Source organism: Malaya genurostris, chromosome 3 (genome assembly GCF_030247185.1).
Source record: "Malaya genurostris strain Urasoe2022 chromosome 3, Malgen_1.1, whole genome shotgun sequence".
Taxonomy (NCBI): Eukaryota; Metazoa; Arthropoda; class Insecta; order Diptera; family Culicidae; genus Malaya; species Malaya genurostris.
This window is the reverse complement of record NC_080572.1, coordinates 214,951,455-214,969,525: the sequence shown is the minus strand read 5'-3', so window position 1 is coordinate 214,969,525 and position 18,071 is coordinate 214,951,455. Positions and strand designations below refer to the sequence as shown.

The window sequence follows — 18,071 nt, the reverse complement described above, 5'->3', positions numbered from 1 at the left end:
GCAATATTTAAAACTCTGAGAGACTTTAATTTGGGCCGGAAGTATACCACCCACGGACCCCCCCGAGCCATCGTCTTGGTAAACTTTTTGGCGAGCAGGCAATATCTTAGAGGGAGATGGAGGCATCGGAGAGGGAGATGGCATTGGAGAGGGAGATGGTATCGGAGGGGGAGATGGTATAGGAGGGGTAGATGGCATCTCGGAAGCAAACTCAGCCTCTAAATGTTCTTCGTTCATTCGTTCAGCTTCGCCCTCCTCCGAGACACCCCCACTGTCATCAATATTCATATTTAAAGTGCGGGAGTAAAGAAGTCTCCCGCACTTGAAATGAAAAAGAAAGAAATAAAATGAAAAGAAAATATATGAATAGTAAAAGTTGAAAGAAAAAGTTTGAGAAAATACTTAACAGTATGTCACGGTAAGCTGTTAGGTGAGTTGCTCCTTCACTCCTTCGTTGTGCTTCAGCGTGACCTTGACTCAGGATTTGGCTGCTGTGATGCGGGTAGCAAACAATAGAAATAACTGCTGCCCGAGGATAGCACAATAGCGTCTACTGTCGATACTGATACAAAACCGGTGCACAGACAGAACTCACTTGCGGGGATGCTACTTTTTATCACTTTTATTTAATGCCTATACTACAGCCTCTGCTGTGATAGGCACCTTCGTCTTACCGATGTCGATTGTTAAAAAACGCGTGTGCTCACTTCGAACATTCGGTTACGAATGAATAATGATTGATTGTTGTACTCTTGAATAAAGATTGATTCATGAACCTCAGAAAGTAGTTCCCAAGAAAACTTGTTGACTATTAGCTAGTAAGCATCAAAGCAATTGCATAGGTGTATCTACCAGGTGGTATTTTCCGTTTACTAAGTGAAAATGAAAAAATACTAATGCGGCCTTTCGGCGAAACGACTTTCGGCGAAATGACCTATTCGGCGAAACGACTTTCGGCGAAATGGCATTCGGCGAAACGACTTTCGGCGAAATGGCTTTCGGCGATATGACCCGCTCCCCAACAACAGTACTATTAGTGAGAATATTCTACTAACAGTTCAAACAGAAATTTAGGCAAAAACATCTATGTTTACAAACAGTACTGCTGAACAGTCAAAATGTGTTCATTTGATTGAGGTTAGCTGTGATGGTAAAAAACCTAATGGTGCCACTTGTCATGCTGCAACCGAAACAATCGACTTATTGAAAGAACATTTCAACGATAACATTATTTCGCGTTTGTGTGATTTGACGTCGCTCGATTATTTTTTGTGAGGATACGTGAAGTCATTGGTTTACGTGGATAAACTAGCAACCAGCATTGCTGAAATACGTTCTCAAATGCTTGAAAATGTGGTCGAAAATTGGACCTCCAGAATGACCTTTGTGAAAAATAATCGTGGCGGTCATATGCCCTAAATCATATCTAAATTTTAAATGCCAAGAAACTATCTACTAAATAAAAAAGAAATTGTTATTTCATAATTTGGCATGTGATTATTTTAATTTCAAATCAGCAAGCTCTTTGAAAACACCCTTTACTAAAGTTTCAACAAAGCAAAAATTCGATTCGAACTTAGCCAATAACGTTTAAAAATAATCCATAAATCAGGGTTTCGTTCGCAAATAATTATTACTCGAACTATTGAATAATGTAAACTTTATTAGGTAAGAATAATAAAATATATAGAACAACAGTTAAAATATTTGCTTTAAATATACATAAACAGGTTTTGAGCACTACATTCGCGTATCAACATATATTTTTAGTAAGCTTTAGTAAGCAACGTTATGTTTCCCGGTTAGACCACAAAACTTTGATTATTATCACAAAATTCGAATATATTGTCAACAAACTCGGTTTCCCTATAGTTACACCGGGAGGACAGACTGGTTTTGGACGAGGTTGCGCTACTCCGAGGTAGAGCTCTCGCTCCCAACGCAGTTGAAGAATTCAAGCTGTCCGCTGTCGAGCCCGAGGGAGAATACGATGAATAATATCCTCTAAATTGTTTGGATTCTTGCGCCTCCAGCAATGATTTGAGGTTGTCGATCAGCGGCGACTTCTCTTCGATTTCAGTTTTCGTTTTTAGCAGATCCTGCTCGATTTCGATTATCTCTCTAGCACAGTGGTCGATGGATTCCTGCAAGCGTTCAACGTGGAAATCCAGTCCGATGTGGGACCGGTAGATTTGATTTTCCGCGTGAAATTTGGCACTTTTCAGTTTTAATCGCCGCAGAAGGTCTTCTTCCTGTTTGAGCAAATTTTGCATCTCTTGCATTTTGGTAGAAATTTCCTGCCGTATCAGATCAAAACGGAACGAGGTTCGATTGAATGTTCCTTTTCGCAGCTCGAGATTAATGTTTTCAAAGTCATCAATGGGTGGCGTTACATCATCGCTGTCGTAGTCGAGCTTGCGGCGGTTGGCATTACGACTGCGTAGCGAACCGGAGCGACGTTTGTAACGGAACTTCCGCTTGGGCGTTGTTTCCATAAATAGTTCCTCAGCCGGTTCTTTGGTGAGTTTGTCGATTTCTACCATCGAACCGAAACTTGGCTTTTTCGGTAACGTATTTTTTCGACCTAGTTGATTGTTAGTAAAGATTCCACTGTCGCTATCGGAGGTGTGCTCAATAACCAATAGAAGTTCGTCCTCGTTTTTCAGATCACCCAACTGATCGGTTGATTCGTACAGTATTGGCTTTTGTGTCTTGGCATCTTTGCCTTTTTTGGCTGAAAACAGTTTACTGGGGAAAGTGCTTCGGCGTGTATTGTCCTTGCACTTGCATGCATCTTCGGAGTCCTCATTTGGTAGCGATATGTCATACAGTGTCGTGGCATCTTCGAGGAAATTTTCCATCAGGGCAGTTTTTCCGTAGTTCTTCCTGACATATTTGCGGAATTTGTCTTGATTCCGTTTCTCGGCAGATTTTTGACTATAAAGTAAAAGAAATATGCCAATATTATTACTTGTTTGACCACAGCGAAACCAATTCTGTTAGAGGAACTATGGATGGTGAAACAGTATTTCAGTAGAATCCATTAGGCATAAAGGAAGATCCGGTATGTTACTTTACCTCAACATGGATAGATGGTTTTGGATGGCCTCGCCCTGCTTGAGTACTTTTCTCATCATGCGATTGATGAGTCCAATTTTCTCCTTCTGCTTTTTTGATTTATGTTCCTAGATAAGAAACGAACCACAAAAATGACGAGAATATACATTAAGTAATAGGAAGTTTATCGAAAAAAGAAGAACTAAATATGAGGAGATGAAGCATTCCATTATTGATTGAAAACAGTGCAAATGAAATGAAAGGATACGAACCTTGCTCGATTTGGCATTTTCCAGGTTAGCTTTATTGATTTTCAGGCGAAATTGTACCTGAAAATAGAGGGGAAACACGAACGTAGAATGGTGACATTTTATTATTTGGGAAAAAATATTTATGAGGTACATTCGGTCGTTATATAAAGTTAGAATGAACCTTGTGCTCGAGGAGAATGGGGTGTGATGGCGACAATGCGGAGGTGCACAGTAAGTCTAGGGTAGTTATTTGAGTTCAAGCTACCTCGTTCTTGGCGTCGCCCCATGCGTTCCAGATGGAAAGTACTCGTGTGTCGCCAGTCAACACTTGTTCAACCTCACGCCATCGTTCCGTTATCACGTAATCGCTGACATCACGCGACACTGCGACATCCACTTTGTGTATCAACAGAGCCAGGATAATCGAGATTGAGGATGGTGAAGAAACGAGAAAAAAAAGTAATTAATTCCTTCTAATGAGTCATGTTTCGTGAGCTACTATAAGTGACGCATAATTGAGTCGCTGTTTCTAACAACTAATACACTTTTTTGAAGAAAATTCCATCTTTAATTATAGTTAAGTGTATTGAATTTGATTCGAATGAATGTACAATGTTTTTACTTAATTCTGAAGGAAAAAAAACATATCTTTGACTAGAACCCCAATGATATCTCACAAATTACAATGGTATCGTGTATTATCCCACGCATACTTTAGCTAGGATACCATTGTCACCACAGTTCTCGAACTAGGATACCATTATCATTACCGAACAATACATAACACAGCAAAACTTAATGGAATTTGCATGTGACGCGAATTATATATGCATAATTCGTCAAATGGCTGGATTTTACAATAATGTATGGCAAACATACCTAGCCTTTTACCCAGGCAGGTAAAATTATTTGTCCCATCACTTAAAAAAATATCTAAATGCATGAATTTTGTGTTAAATCGACTCTAAATGTGTTTGAAACATAAATTTACAAGAATTTTCTTCTTAGTGTGTACAACATGTATTCAAGATTGTATGAAAAGTGTTATCATTCATTAGTCCACTTTCTAGACATTTCCAGGTTATTTACTATTACTATTTACTGGGTTTGTATTGGGACACTTTAGAAGCTGTATAAGGAAAAGTTGTGTAAATTTACAAGCACAAAACACGAAAATATTCTAAATCTCGGCACAGCTTGTTATTGAAATTATAATACAACACTTTAATACAACTTGGTAATGGGACAAAAGGCAAAAGAAGATGAATGACAAATTGATCGCAAGAGCAAATATATCGGATCTTCTTACTTACTCTTGACTAGTAAGTATCGTTACAGCATAAAGTATTCAGCATAATGTTTTATTTGGGTTGCTAATCGTTTTGGTTTCGATTATAGAAGTTTTAACCTTAGGGTCATTTGCAATTTTCGTGTGGCGATTTTTATAATGGATGAAAATTTAGAACAACGTGCGTGCATCAAATTTTGTGTTGCAAGTGTTCCGAAACGTTGAAATTGTTAGAAAAGGCCTTTGGTGAATCGTGTCTAGGAAAAACACAGGCATACGAGTGGTATAAACGTTTCAAAGGTGGTCGTACAAGCTTGAATCATCATGAGATCCCTGGCCGCCCAACAACATCTGTTACTGAAGAAAACATTAAATCGGCGAAGCAAATCGTGTTGCAAACTCGTTCCGTACCGATTAGAGAGATTGCTGTGTTGTTGGGCATCTCTTATGGATCAGCCGAACACATTTTAACTGATGTTTTGGGTTTGAAACGCGTCGCTTCTCGGCTGGTGCCAAAAAAGCTGAATTTCATTCAAAAACAGCGTCGTGTTGTTGTGTTGGTTGTGTCGCAGTTTTTGACCACAAACTCAACCAATATCATCAACCAAGCACCGTACTCTCCAAATATGGCTCCGTGTGACTTTTTCCTCTTCCCTAGACTCAAATTGCCATTGCGGGGAACGCGTTTTGAGACCATAGAGACCATAAAAGAGAATTCGCTGCGTGAACTAAAGGCCATACCTTCGGCGGCCTATAAAACTTGTATGGAAAATTGGATCAAGCGTTGGCATGCATGTATTGCCGCAGGAGGAGAGTATTTTGAAGGCGATAATAAAGAAATTTATTAAAAATTGAAATTTTGCGTTTTTAACAAAATTCCGGTTCTTTTTTGATCATAAGGTATAATTGTTCTATTAAATATGGGATGGCATTACCTGCACATATTAAAATATTTTGTAAATTTACACTAATTTTCATGAACATATTTGGAGCAGGTAATTGGATATGAAATTACTTCAAAGGTCTTTATTTTTCAATACACTTTGGAAGCAAAACCAAGCGGTAATTTATATATAGAGCTTTATTTATTTAAAAATCAATCATAACCGATGCTCAACAAAAATTTCGATTCAACTGATGTCTCTTTCAAAGTACTATTGATTTACATGTCATGTTAATTTTAATGTGATGCTTCCGAAGCAGAATCTTCAACCGTAGATGACATTTTTGAAAACTACTGTCTCCTCAAACTTGCTCTGTCGTACACAAAACATCAAATACGAAGACTTTGGTTGAAATTATCAACTAAACAACGAAAAAAATCTTAAAACTAGAATACTTTTATAAGCAACGGTAGAAATTTAAAAAGTGCAGAGTAATGGGATTGAAAAAATGAACAAACGGATCTGATATTGTTCCGAAATTAAATTCGATAAGATATTTCTATACAAATTACTACAACTTCTTTTTAAATTGTTGCAATGAAAAAATATTAGAAGATCAAAAATGTCAAGTTACACCCCCTTACCAAAGACAACACTTACAATCAAGGATGGCTTTTAACGTATCAAAAAACGCTCACTAGCAACTCTTCACACGATTCAATCAGTGCCATGAAAGAGAGACGGATATCATCGCAGCAACAAAAATCCGGCACGGTTCATTTAACATAGAATGGACACCAGTGCGAGAGCGAATTTCTCTAGCTGTCTGAGAATCAAAGGTTAGCACGCTGTTGTGAGGTTTCTCTCTGAGGCAACAAACGATCGCTTATTCTCGTTTCTGGAACCGATTCTGTATGGGCAGTTGATAATTGCGATAGAATAATTTTTTCTATTGCGCTTATTCTAACTATGTGCATATAACCTTTGTATAAGTTGTGTCTATTAAAAGGTATGTGAATGTTCCACACAAGGGTTTTGCCATATTCAAACCTAGTATGAGAATGATCAAGTCGAATCATCGATTCGATTTTCTGCGATAATTGTCAACTTACGATTCTCTCTTGGTAAATTCCACACAGCACCGATCATTCTCAGGCTGTAAATTTTTTTAAGGGCCGTGAAATACTCAGAGTATGAAGTGGAGCGAAGAAATGTAGAGAAATTCTCTCATGGTTCATGCATTGAGACACACGAGTTCTTGTAGCATCTTCTACCGGATTGAAAATGTTGTATACAATAAAGATAAATATTGAGCAGCTTCTGTCAAATTATCGGCAATCACCAATACTGCTTACAATAGGGTTTTTGACAATACTTCCAGATGATGGTGATGGAAGCATCACCAAATTTATGAAAATATTGTCTAACAGTCAAAGCAATCCAAAAATATTTTCTCTCAAGCGAAAAAACTGATTAAAACTGATTAACTCTTATTTCAAAATCAAGTTTTATATGGAAGATCTCTAATAGTACTGAAACTGAAACAAACGTATCTCCAGTCAGCCGTTGTCGATTTATTTATTCGAACAGTTCTACTATCAAATGTTAATCTACTATACGCTGCCTTTCTATTTTCTATACACACTAAACTCATATTTTGTTGTTCGGTATTTTTTTACAGTTTTGATATGTAAAATTTTATTTTTACAAAAAATAATGTAAAATTTTTCCATTTTACCAATTTCGGTGAAACATTTACCGGTTGTCGGTAATTCACACGATAACTTTACTGAAAGTTGTTTCTTTTTCACCGGCGTATTTTGTAAACATTGAAACGTCATCGCATCTAAACTATTCAGTAAAAATTTCGCCGATTTTCAGTAGTAAGTAAATCAACACAGAAAAAATATGTGAACAGTGCTGAGCTTCAGGGAATTTTTACTGAACGTTTTCGGTGAAAAAAAAGCCTGTCAAATCATGCCATTTTGTTGTCAAAAAAAACTTTGAGTTGTGAAATCTAGAAATTTTCGGTGCTTTTAGTGAGTTAAAAAGTTGTTTTTCGGATAATGCACCATATTTTGCACTTGCTCGAGGATGTAGAGGTGAAGGATCTTTTCAGTAAGTAAATTTATAATGCTTTCTATGTTTTCTCATGTTTTAGCAAGATACGCAAATTTCTGACGAGTATATCATTTCTTGAGAGCGCTTGCTATGTATGCTAGAATATGTATAGAATTTCATCAAAAATCTTTAAACATCTTAGAGTGAAGCCAGAGAGAGAAAGAGCGACACGCGACGCTATGCGAAACTTGACATGTATGTCAGGGTGAGTGCGATGCGATCGGTCAGCAGTCGCTTCGCAACGCATCGAGTTCACTCTGACATTCTTGCCATTTTTCTGCTGAACTTGAGTGGACGGAGCTCTGCCGCGCGACTCCTTGGGATCTGTCAAGTTTCGCTTCGCATCGCTTGTCGCTTTCTCTCTGGCTTCACCCTTAGGATGACATTCTTCCCCAAACCTACATTGCATACTAAAAGGGACTTGTTTGCAGACAACTGTTAAGCTTATATTATTTAAAAAAAAAATGGAGCTTGAAAATTACTGGAGATTTCCACTACTGATTCAATGTGTTGGCTGAATGCCACAAAGTGGTGAAAGTTGATGGCCGTCATACAGACAAACATTTTTGTGTGTTCATAAATTCGCTCATGGGTATGGCGACGTTAACAGCGACGGGTGAAAAATTTATGCGTCGCCTTAAATAACTCAATAGTTCTACTTCACACATAAATACTATTAATGAATCTAAACTACCATTATAAAAATCTGATGATTGTTTTACACGTTGATTCTTTTTAATTATATTACTAAAATCTAATAGGAAGTTTTGTAACATTAAAAAATTCGAAAATTTGTATTTTTACTATTTTTTCGCAAAATTCAACAAACAACAAAGTGATGTCAGTAAATTTTTGTAGTTGATTGTTGAGATAAATTTAACAAGTCATTCAGTAAAACGAACTTTTATTGAACTGTTTACTGACTGTTTGAAAGTCAGTAAAATTTTTACCGACTAGAGTAAAAAATCATAGTGTTTATACCAGTAACAGTATTGAACTGTTTACTGACTGTTTGAAAGTCAGTAAAATTTTCACCGACTACAGTAAAAAATCATAGTGTTTATATCTCGGTTGATTTTTCAGAAGACCATAAGAGCAAGTGACAGTTTCTTTATGTTTACTTTCTTTTTTATCAGTTAGCAAGAGTTGCCACGTTTATCACTTGACTCTTTGTCGAAAATGATACGCGAAATTTTTGACTTTCAATCCAAAATTTCCGAAATTTTTGACTGTGAAATCCGAGAAAATCTTTATAATCACATCACAATAATCGAAAGAGAAAGTAAACAAAGAGAAACTGTCACTTTCTCTTATGGCGTTCTGAAAAGTCAAAGTATAAGGTAAAGTTCCTATCACCGATTTTTAAACTGAATGGAGGGCCGTAAGGCATATATTATTCGACTCAGTTCGCCGAGTTGAGCAATGACTGTGTGAGTATGTGTCAAATAATCTTTTTTTTCTAGGAACCGTATTTCAACAAATGAAAGATTTCATAATCCCGTTTCAATAGGATCCGTTTTTCGTTACGAGAAAACATTTCAAAACTTCACTCCAATTTTAACTATTGCAATCGGTATTCATTGTTAGTAGTCGTCCAAACAATACATTGGTTCCCCGTTTTCGAATCCAGAAGCACCGGCAATAGTGGTCATATACTCCAAAGTGGAATTCTCTCACTTTTCTCAGAGATTACTTGTCTTGATCTGACATTTGGTTTCGGAATTATTGGGTGAAGACGATGTGAAATAGAGAAAAGTTCTTTTAAATTGTGCTCAAACTGTTCCAACTAGTAGGCCATGTTAGTTGATTGGTCATACGATATGGCTCACTTCATTCTCTCAGAACATGACTGAACCAATGTTTACAAGATTAGGCCCAAGTGAAAAGTATTATTGGCACATACGGTGCTTTAATCCGGATCCAGCTGATTACTACGCGATGTTTCGATTTGTTGGTGACGCTAGTTTACGTCCGAACAAACTTAACTGTTTCTATTCAACGAACAGTAAAAAAACAATTCACTGTAATATTTATGAAAGTATGTGTTATATGAGAAAGGCATTATTACACCACTATGAGGATTACAACAGGTTTTTTCCGGAAATAATTCTGCAACCAAAAAAGGAATATATAATTTGGATTTTAGCCATGAAAAAATAATGTGATTTTTTCAAATTGAGAATAGTTATCGAGATCAAGTTTAATTTGTTTCTAAAAACCTTAAGGAACTTTATTGCCTTGCCAGGTGTATGTTTTTTTGTGTGTAATAATACCCTTTCAATACTTCTATCAAATTGGCAGGGTAATATATTCCTATATTGTTTCGGAAATTATGTACTGAAACACTGTCTGTGCCTCTTCAATTCTTGTCTGTGAAGGGTGAGCCAATCACTGTGATCTGGTTTTATTTGAGGTATGATTAAGGTATTGGAATAAGCGGACTTTCTCCAACAAGAACATATTGTCACTTGTACTTAGGCAATTACTTTCAATTCGATGTTTCAAAATACATTTTTTTATTTCATGTACATACCGGTACTAGTTTCATAGTTGCCATTTTGCAGTTCATCTTCGATCAGCGCTTGAATGATATTGTTGCATGTGGTAGCGTCGTTGATTCCCGCCACAAAGCGCGGTTCTCCTCGGATCCAGATGGGAATTTCGATTTCGTCATCATCGTCGTTGTTGGCACTTCCAGGATTCGTTGAAGTAGCTTTTTCCTGTTCTTCCTCGTCCGTATCACTGGCAGAATCTCGATAGTACGTGATTGGGTTTTGCTGAAATAAACCAACAAAAAGAAACCCAACAGATGATTAGAAAGCCACTATAGTAGATTGAGAAAAAATAAACGAATACCGATGCAACGAATACCTCCCAAAATTCGGGAAAGGAAACAGGTGTAATAAGATGACGAAAGATGAAACAATCGCTGTTCAAGTAGCAACTGTTAAAACAATAACGATTACGACATTCATCAACCATCATTGCTTTGCTTGCATCGAAACGAAGATTTATCATTATCTAAAAATATTATTTTTTTAATTACATCAAAGTGAAAGCGCAAAATGGTCCGGATGGAAATTAAGTAGCCGAAAAGAAAAAAAAACTAGACTCACCGCGCTTTGCCGCATTGTCAAGTCGCAGATCGTATCGGGTTTGTCGGAATGTCATTTACAAAATGAGTCTTAAAAGATGCAATTGAGAAGAGTTTAGTCGGCTGAGTGCACTTGAGATGAATACGTAACCTAACTTGTCGTGGTTTTGCTGCTTCCACCGAAAAGCGTGGAGATTTTGATTGCTGTAATAACAAAATACCCACCTTGGAAGCAACCGTACAAATTCGAGTACCAGTACATAGTCGGTTTGGGGGTGGTGCAGTGCTGCATCGGGTGCGGGAAATGCTCGGAAATGTACTGACCGGTGGAGAAGAATGCACCGAGTTGTGTTTCAACATATTTAATTATCTTTGGAAGGTGTGGTACCGACCGTTGATTGAATAATTGTGCGCGAAGTCTGTGGTACAGTAACTGGACCCCGTAATTCGATTTGCAATCTGCTTCAATAGGCGGAGACGAGTACGTTTTTGACATTATGTGTAAGTGGGTGGATGTACGTTAGTATCTTTTGACAATGAAATGTATTTAGTAAAATGTGAACGACTTTTTATTAATGTTTATTGAATTCATGGAGAAGGCCAAAGAATATATCATGGTTCAGGTTGGCGGTTGACTACACTATGGCTCCAAACGCACTTTATAAAAAATATTTAATTTGTATTCATTAGTTGACAATTTAGACTTTGAATCAGTGTTGGTGATTGCCGAAAATTTGGCAGAAGCTGCTATATTGCTATTTATATTGTATACAACATTTTCAATCCGGTAGAAGATGCTACATGAACTCGAGTCTCTTAATGTATGAACCGTGAGAGAAATTTGCTACATTTCTTCGCTCCACTTCATACTCTGAGTATTTCACGCCTTTAAAAAAATTTACAGTCTGATAATGATCGTTGCTGTGTGGAATTTTCCAAGAAAGAATCACAAGTTGACAATTATCGCAGCAAATCGAATCGATGATTCAACTTGATGATTCTCATACTAGGTTGCAATATTTCAAAACCTTTGTGTGGAGCATTCACAGACATTTTCATAGACACAACTTATACAAAGGTTATATGCACATATTTAGAATAAGCGGTAATAGTAAAATGATTCTATCGCAATTATCAACTGCCTGTATAGAATCGGATCGCGAAACGAGAATAAGCGACCGTTTGTTAGTTCAGAGAGGATCCCCACAGCAGCGTACTAACCATTGATTCTCAGATCATCGAGAGAAATTCGCTCTCGCACTGGTGTCGATTCTATGTTAAATGAGCCATGCCGGGTTTTTGTTGTTGCGATGATATCCGTCTCTCTTTGATGGCACTGTTTCAATCGTGTGAAGAGTTTCCAGTGAGCGTTCTTTGATACGATAAAAGCCATCCTTGCTTTGAATAACATTCTTTTTATGTGTAACTAATTGTAAAACTGATTGCAAGAATTCAAATTAAGTGTTCAGTCATAATTGATGAATTTCTCATCGTTATTATGAAGTTATCGTCATTTGCTTCTGAAGGTTTTTTGTGAGAGGTAAAATTGGAAACCTATATGTCAGATGTCCCCCAAAAACAGGCAAATTAGATTATATAATATTATAAATAATATTCATATCTTCACCACCAAATTTTGCGACCAAGCATGAATCTTGAAGTTTCGGAAAATGTAATTGAACAACTAATACAGAGCGTGGAAATTATCGTTTATACAATAATACGAAAACTTTGATATACTTGATGTATTGAGTTATTACTACTCACGCATAGATTTTAATCGTACAATCGTGCGACATATTCAAATAATTAATTTGATTAGATAAAGACAGTTCAGAATAATTTGATGATATGATTGTTCGAATTTAGTAACGAAATTTAAAGTGTATGCGAAAGGCAATTTGTTGTACATTTAGGGGTTTTTTGTTTTGTGCGAAAGAGCACATATTTTGTTTCAACTTTCTTTGCGTTTCGCCTTCGGCTTGTCAGTGCTTAAAGCAGTTCAAATTGAACTGCCATCTCGTGCCTAGCAGTTCAACTTAAACCGCTAACCGGACGCAAAGTTTGCACTATTTATGCAACCCTTAAATAATATAACACAGGTGTTATATTATTTCTGACGTCTCAGGCGTAAACGAATGACGACTGGCTACTGGTCGCCGCAGAGTTTGAACATTTAGGGGTTGTGCAAAAAAAGCACATATGGCAGCGAGATGACAGTTCAATTTGAACTGCTTTAAGCACTGACGAGCCGAAGGCGAAACGCAAAGAAAGTTGAAACAAAAGATGTGCTTTTTTGCACAAAACAAAAAACCCCTAAATGTTCAAAATCTGCGGCGACCAGTAGCCAGTCGTCATTCGTTTACGCCTGAGACGTCAGAAATAATATAACACCTGTGTTATATTATTTAAGGGTTGCATAAATAGTGCAAACTTTGCGTCTGCTTAGCGGTTTAAGTTGAACTGCTAGGCACGAGATGGCAGTTCAATTTGAACTGCTTTAAGCATTGACGAGCCGAAGGCGAAACGCAAAGAAAGTTGAATTTGTTGTATACTGGTCGTATTTAGGGAATTGATTTTGTGGATGTAAAGCGGAAAAGTAAAATTTTAGAAATTAATGTTTGTACAGTCGAATGCAGTTTGTTTGTCCAAACGTCCAAACGTCCAATTGCGTTCAGAGAAGTAGATAGATTATGCACTCCGCGCTTTATGTTTCTATTTTACCGTACTATTTACTAATACGAATGAAGTTTTCACAATAAAATTTTGAAGGCACTTCAATTTTTTTACGAAATAGTTATTCAAATATCTGGATACGATTTTATAGCACAAGAGCAGAGGCAAAGCGGGAATATTTTAATTTATTGATTGTTTTTACATTTTGTAGGTACCCGAACCCGGCCAATAAACGTCGGCTTTCGGCGGAATAGATTCGGGTTCCGGGTACAAATATCCGAAATTTATGTATGTGTAACATTTTTGTGCACTCAATTTTCTCAGAGATGGTTGGACCGATTTTAACAAACTTAGATTCAAATGAAAGGTCTTATAGCTCAGTACAAAGTTCCTGAATTTTATTTGAAAACAAAGCTCCTGAATTTTATTTGAATCCGACTTCCGGTTCCGGAATTACAGAAAGATTAGCAAAAAAATTCATTTTAAAACTACTTAGTCACTTTTGTCCCGGGTTGGCGGTTCAATGCATAGGGCACTGGTCTTACAAACCGGTTGTCGTATGTTCGGGCCCCGACCTGGAAGGATTCGCAGTGCCAGTAGAATCGTAGCACCAGCCAGCAATGGTTCTGTACACTCTGAATCGTCTGCGAAGTCTGTTGAAACAGAAGGTCAAATTCCACTACAGGAATGTAATAACAAGGCTTTGCTTTGCTAGTCACTTTCCTCAGAGATTACAAAGATGACCAACTTTTACAAACTAAGGTACAAATGACCTGTCTTATAGTCTCATACAAAACTCCTGAATTTCATCCGGATGGACTTCGTGTTCTGGAATTTTAGGGTGAAGAGCAATCAAAAAATTATATCGTCACCAAATTATTTCAATTGGTAGTCATTGTCAGCAGAAGGCTAAATAAACCGATTTCGCCTAATCTGGTTGCCGCTTTCCGATTTCAGAAGCACCGGAGACATTATTGAACATAAATATACAAAAAATTAATATCTTTGTTACATATATGTTTAATACATTGCATTTTTGTTTTCACTACGTTGTGAAAACTAATCAATAGTTGTATGAATCAGGGCAGAAATTGTATGTTATTATTTTGTAATATCTGAACTACTGCTATAACAATTCTCTTTGGATTATTACGAAGCCATTATTGCAAATTCTCTAAAGTTTCCAATATAAATTGAAAGCTTGTAGTTTTTCCTTGAAAGTTTTGCGAAAAGTAAAGCGTCAAATATAAAATCTGTTCGGTAAATCGTAAAAAAAAAAGTAAACAAAGAGAAACTGTCATTTGCAGTTAGGCCCTTTTGTCGTGGGACGGTCGAATTCACAGTAACAATTTTTACATACACTAAGTGTTTATAATGGTTTCGAAACGTGAAATAAACTCGTTTTCAACTTGTAACGATTACTTGATCACATGATAGTTAGTTCGATATGATAAAAAGGTGTTGGGCTTGAGAACCTCAAATAAATATTTGATAACTATTTATGATCCAAAAACCTTACTTTATCTGATGTAACATACAAAACATGTTCGTGCCAATGTTATAACATAGTTTGGACTTTGCCATATCAGAACTAATTGTGGATTACTACTTGAGCACTGATTTTTCTTTCCGTTCAATTTTCTGGGAGATGTCTGAACCGATTTCAGCAAAAACTTGAGCTCGGAGGTTTTTGTTTTGTTTTGTTTCGCTCAAACCTTAAGGTCATTCATCTCTTCGGTCAGAAAAACTGTCTGACCCCATGTGCGGGAGTGGGAATCGAACCTAGGTGGGCTGCGTGAAAGGCGTCGACTTACCCACCACGTTATACCCGTTCCCCGAGCTCGGAGGTTGCTCGGATCGATTTCTATAAGTGAAAAATTTGAAAGTGAATTCATTTATCAAATGACTGATGCTACCGGTTCCGGAGGTATAATTGAATAAGTGACGTAACCATTCTTTTTTCTATTGGGTAATTTTTTTTTCGGAGATGACCAACAGATTCTGTTTTTTTTCTATTGGGTAATTTTTTTAGGAGATGGCCAACAGATTTCAATAAACTTAGGCTTATTTAAACGTTTTTGATTCAGATCGGAAGGATCGTGGCGAACATTTCCAGTTCGATAAATATAATCGTAGAAGTGACGTGACCGATAAATTGCAGTTTTTTCAATACGTCAAATATTCTCGAAGATGCCTTAACAGTATTAGAAAATCTTAAGCATATTTAAAAAAAGTAAAGTGATAAATTCACAAGGCTCATAGCGTAAACTTTTTGCTTCGGAGATACAATTGTATAAATGGAGAAACCGGCAAGTGATTCATGATCAAGTTCAAATGTACTATTGTTGATTCTTTCGGTGCCGGCTTTTTTACACCATTTGGTGGATAATGAAGAGGTTTTTCTGTTCGATTCTTTTGTTTTGTCTAAGGGGAAGTCAATCTAAAATTATTAGTCTAAAATCTAAAAGTAGGTTAGAACTTAAACAAGATTTAGTGGATTTTGACAAATTTATGAAAGAAAGATGAAAAGGTTTAAGAAAAAAATTATTATGACTTTCTGTGGTAATGATTATAAATAAAAAGCCTTCATAGTGTCCGTCGCTGAAGGCATAAAGATAAAATATAGAGCGAGAAGACTGGTGTGTGTGATGAGCAGAGAAGAAGGCGTCGATCGTGCGGCGGCTAGGATTAGAACATGTTCGATGTACATAGTACTATTGTATAACTGTGTCTACTACAAATCATGGTGGCGAAAATGGTAAAACGCGTATGTATGGAATGCAGTGGAACGCAGGTTCTAGTCTTGCTTCTGGGTGTATCTTTTTTCAAAAAATCATCTTTTCTGTGAGTTTTTCATTCATTTAACTATTTTAATCTTTTCCACTCAGTCATAGCAAAAAAACCTTTTTCAATCCACCTTGTGGTGTGATAATGTCTTTCTTTTGCAATTTAAACAGTCTCATTAAAACATTTGTAAGATTTCATCCTGTACCATTAGTATTGTGAGTTTATAAAATAACCTAATAGTAGCTTTCAATCGAGACTAAGTCTTTTTTTATCTCCGAGAAATTTGATTGGATTGAAAAACACTGTGATTTGTCGGTTACGTCACCTATAATATAATATCTCTCGAAACAGAAATGTTCGCCATTACCCTACCAAATTTGATTGATGAAAAATGTGCGGTTATTCGTTTACGTCACTTATACCATTAAATGCTCGGGACCAGAAATGACAGCTATTTGATTTTCGATCTTGGTTCATAATTCAATAGTAGCTTTCAAATGAGCCTAGATCTGTTAAAATCGGCTAAGCCTACTCTGAGAAAATGGCGCGGTAAAACAATAACGCGTTTTGTCGCTTACGTCACTTATACCATTATATCTCCGGAACCGGAAGTCCCAGCCATGTGATCTTCGGACTTGATCAATAGCCCAATAGTAGGTTTCTAACAAACCAGAGCTTGTTGAAATCGGTTAAGCCATCTCTTAGAAAATTGAATGCTGAAAACAACGCGTTTTGTCTGTGTCGTAACTTATACCATCATATCTCCGGAACCAGAAATCACAGCCATTTGATCTTCGAACTTGATTAATAGCCCAATAGAAGTTTTCAAACGAGTCTAAACTTGTTAAAATCGGTTGAGCCATCTCTGAGAAAATTATGGTAAAAATATCTTCGAAAAGTACACACATACAAACATATACACATACACACATATACACACACAGACATTTTCCGATCTTGTCAAACTTAGTCGAATGGTATATAATACCGTGGGTCTCCGAGGCTCCGTTTGAAAATTGGTATTTTTAGCAATTCGAATACGTTTCTATAGAGGAAGGCAAAACATGAAGTTTAAGAATGATGAATTAGCGAGTTTAGAAATGTGTAGGAGAGATGGTGTCGATTTCATAGAGTTTAAAAGAGATTGTTCGGGGATTAGGTGATACTATTTCCGATTGGATCAGTTTATTTGTCTCAGTTAGTCTACAATATAGAAAATCCAATTCCGACCCTTGTTGGGTTTGGGAAAGTTCAGGAGGGATTGTGCGGGGGGACTAACTGAGATTAGATGCGATTATGGAATAAAATAAGTTTATTAGTAGAATTTGTTCCCTGGATGTATCGTCTTTAGTGACTCGCCAAAAACTCAGGGAGCCTGGTACCAGGCCATAATAATCTTGCATTGGAAAACTTTCTTAGGGTGAAGCCAGAGAGAAAGCGACGCGATGCGATCATTAAAGTTCTGTATTTCATTCATTTGTTTACAGCAAAAAATTAACATGTATTTCAGAGCAAACACGAGGCGTTGCGTAGTGACAAGCGATTTTCGGTGCGACAAACAACGAAGCAGTACGTGCACAGTTTTTCATGCGATTAACGAGCGACCGAAGGTTCCCTAAATTATTTTTCCCTAAATTTTTTTTTACATTGTCGCGTGAGAAAGATTCGCATTCTGCAAAAAAAGCTAAAACTTCGGATACAGCTACAGGCGATTAACACTACAGCATGTAGATGGCTTAAATGAGAGCGGATTCAGTCAAGATGATTTCGATTCGTTTCGATCAAAATTTTCTTTTCATTAAATAGGAATACAACTAAATTATATTGTTTTGTTACTACTATCACTTTGACACTCGTTATTATTAGATAACTTTCGCGTTACGCATCGCTTCGCGTGTCGCGCCCACTCTGGA

At 36.8% G+C, this 18,071-nt stretch overlaps 1 protein-coding gene across 2 annotated transcripts in view; it reads right to left on the bottom strand.

The window, feature by feature from the left end:
* Positions 1-1,673: 1,673 nt before the first annotated feature.
* LOC131435787 (uncharacterized) overlaps positions 1,674-18,071 on the bottom strand; it is a 48,375-nt gene continuing 31,977 nt past the window's right edge. For both annotated transcript variants that reach the window (XM_058603981.1, XM_058603982.1), the window contains 5 exons: positions 10,135-10,378; positions 3,574-3,704; positions 3,330-3,386; positions 3,079-3,185; positions 1,674-2,937 (listed from right to left, as the gene is read on the bottom strand). In XM_058603981.1, the coding sequence (XP_058459964.1) occupies positions 1,803-2,937; positions 3,079-3,185; positions 3,330-3,386; positions 3,574-3,704; positions 10,135-10,378 (1,674 nt within the window). In that variant the 3' untranslated portion in view covers positions 1,674-1,802. The remainder of the gene's footprint in view (positions 2,938-3,078; positions 3,186-3,329; positions 3,387-3,573; positions 3,705-10,134; positions 10,379-18,071) is intronic.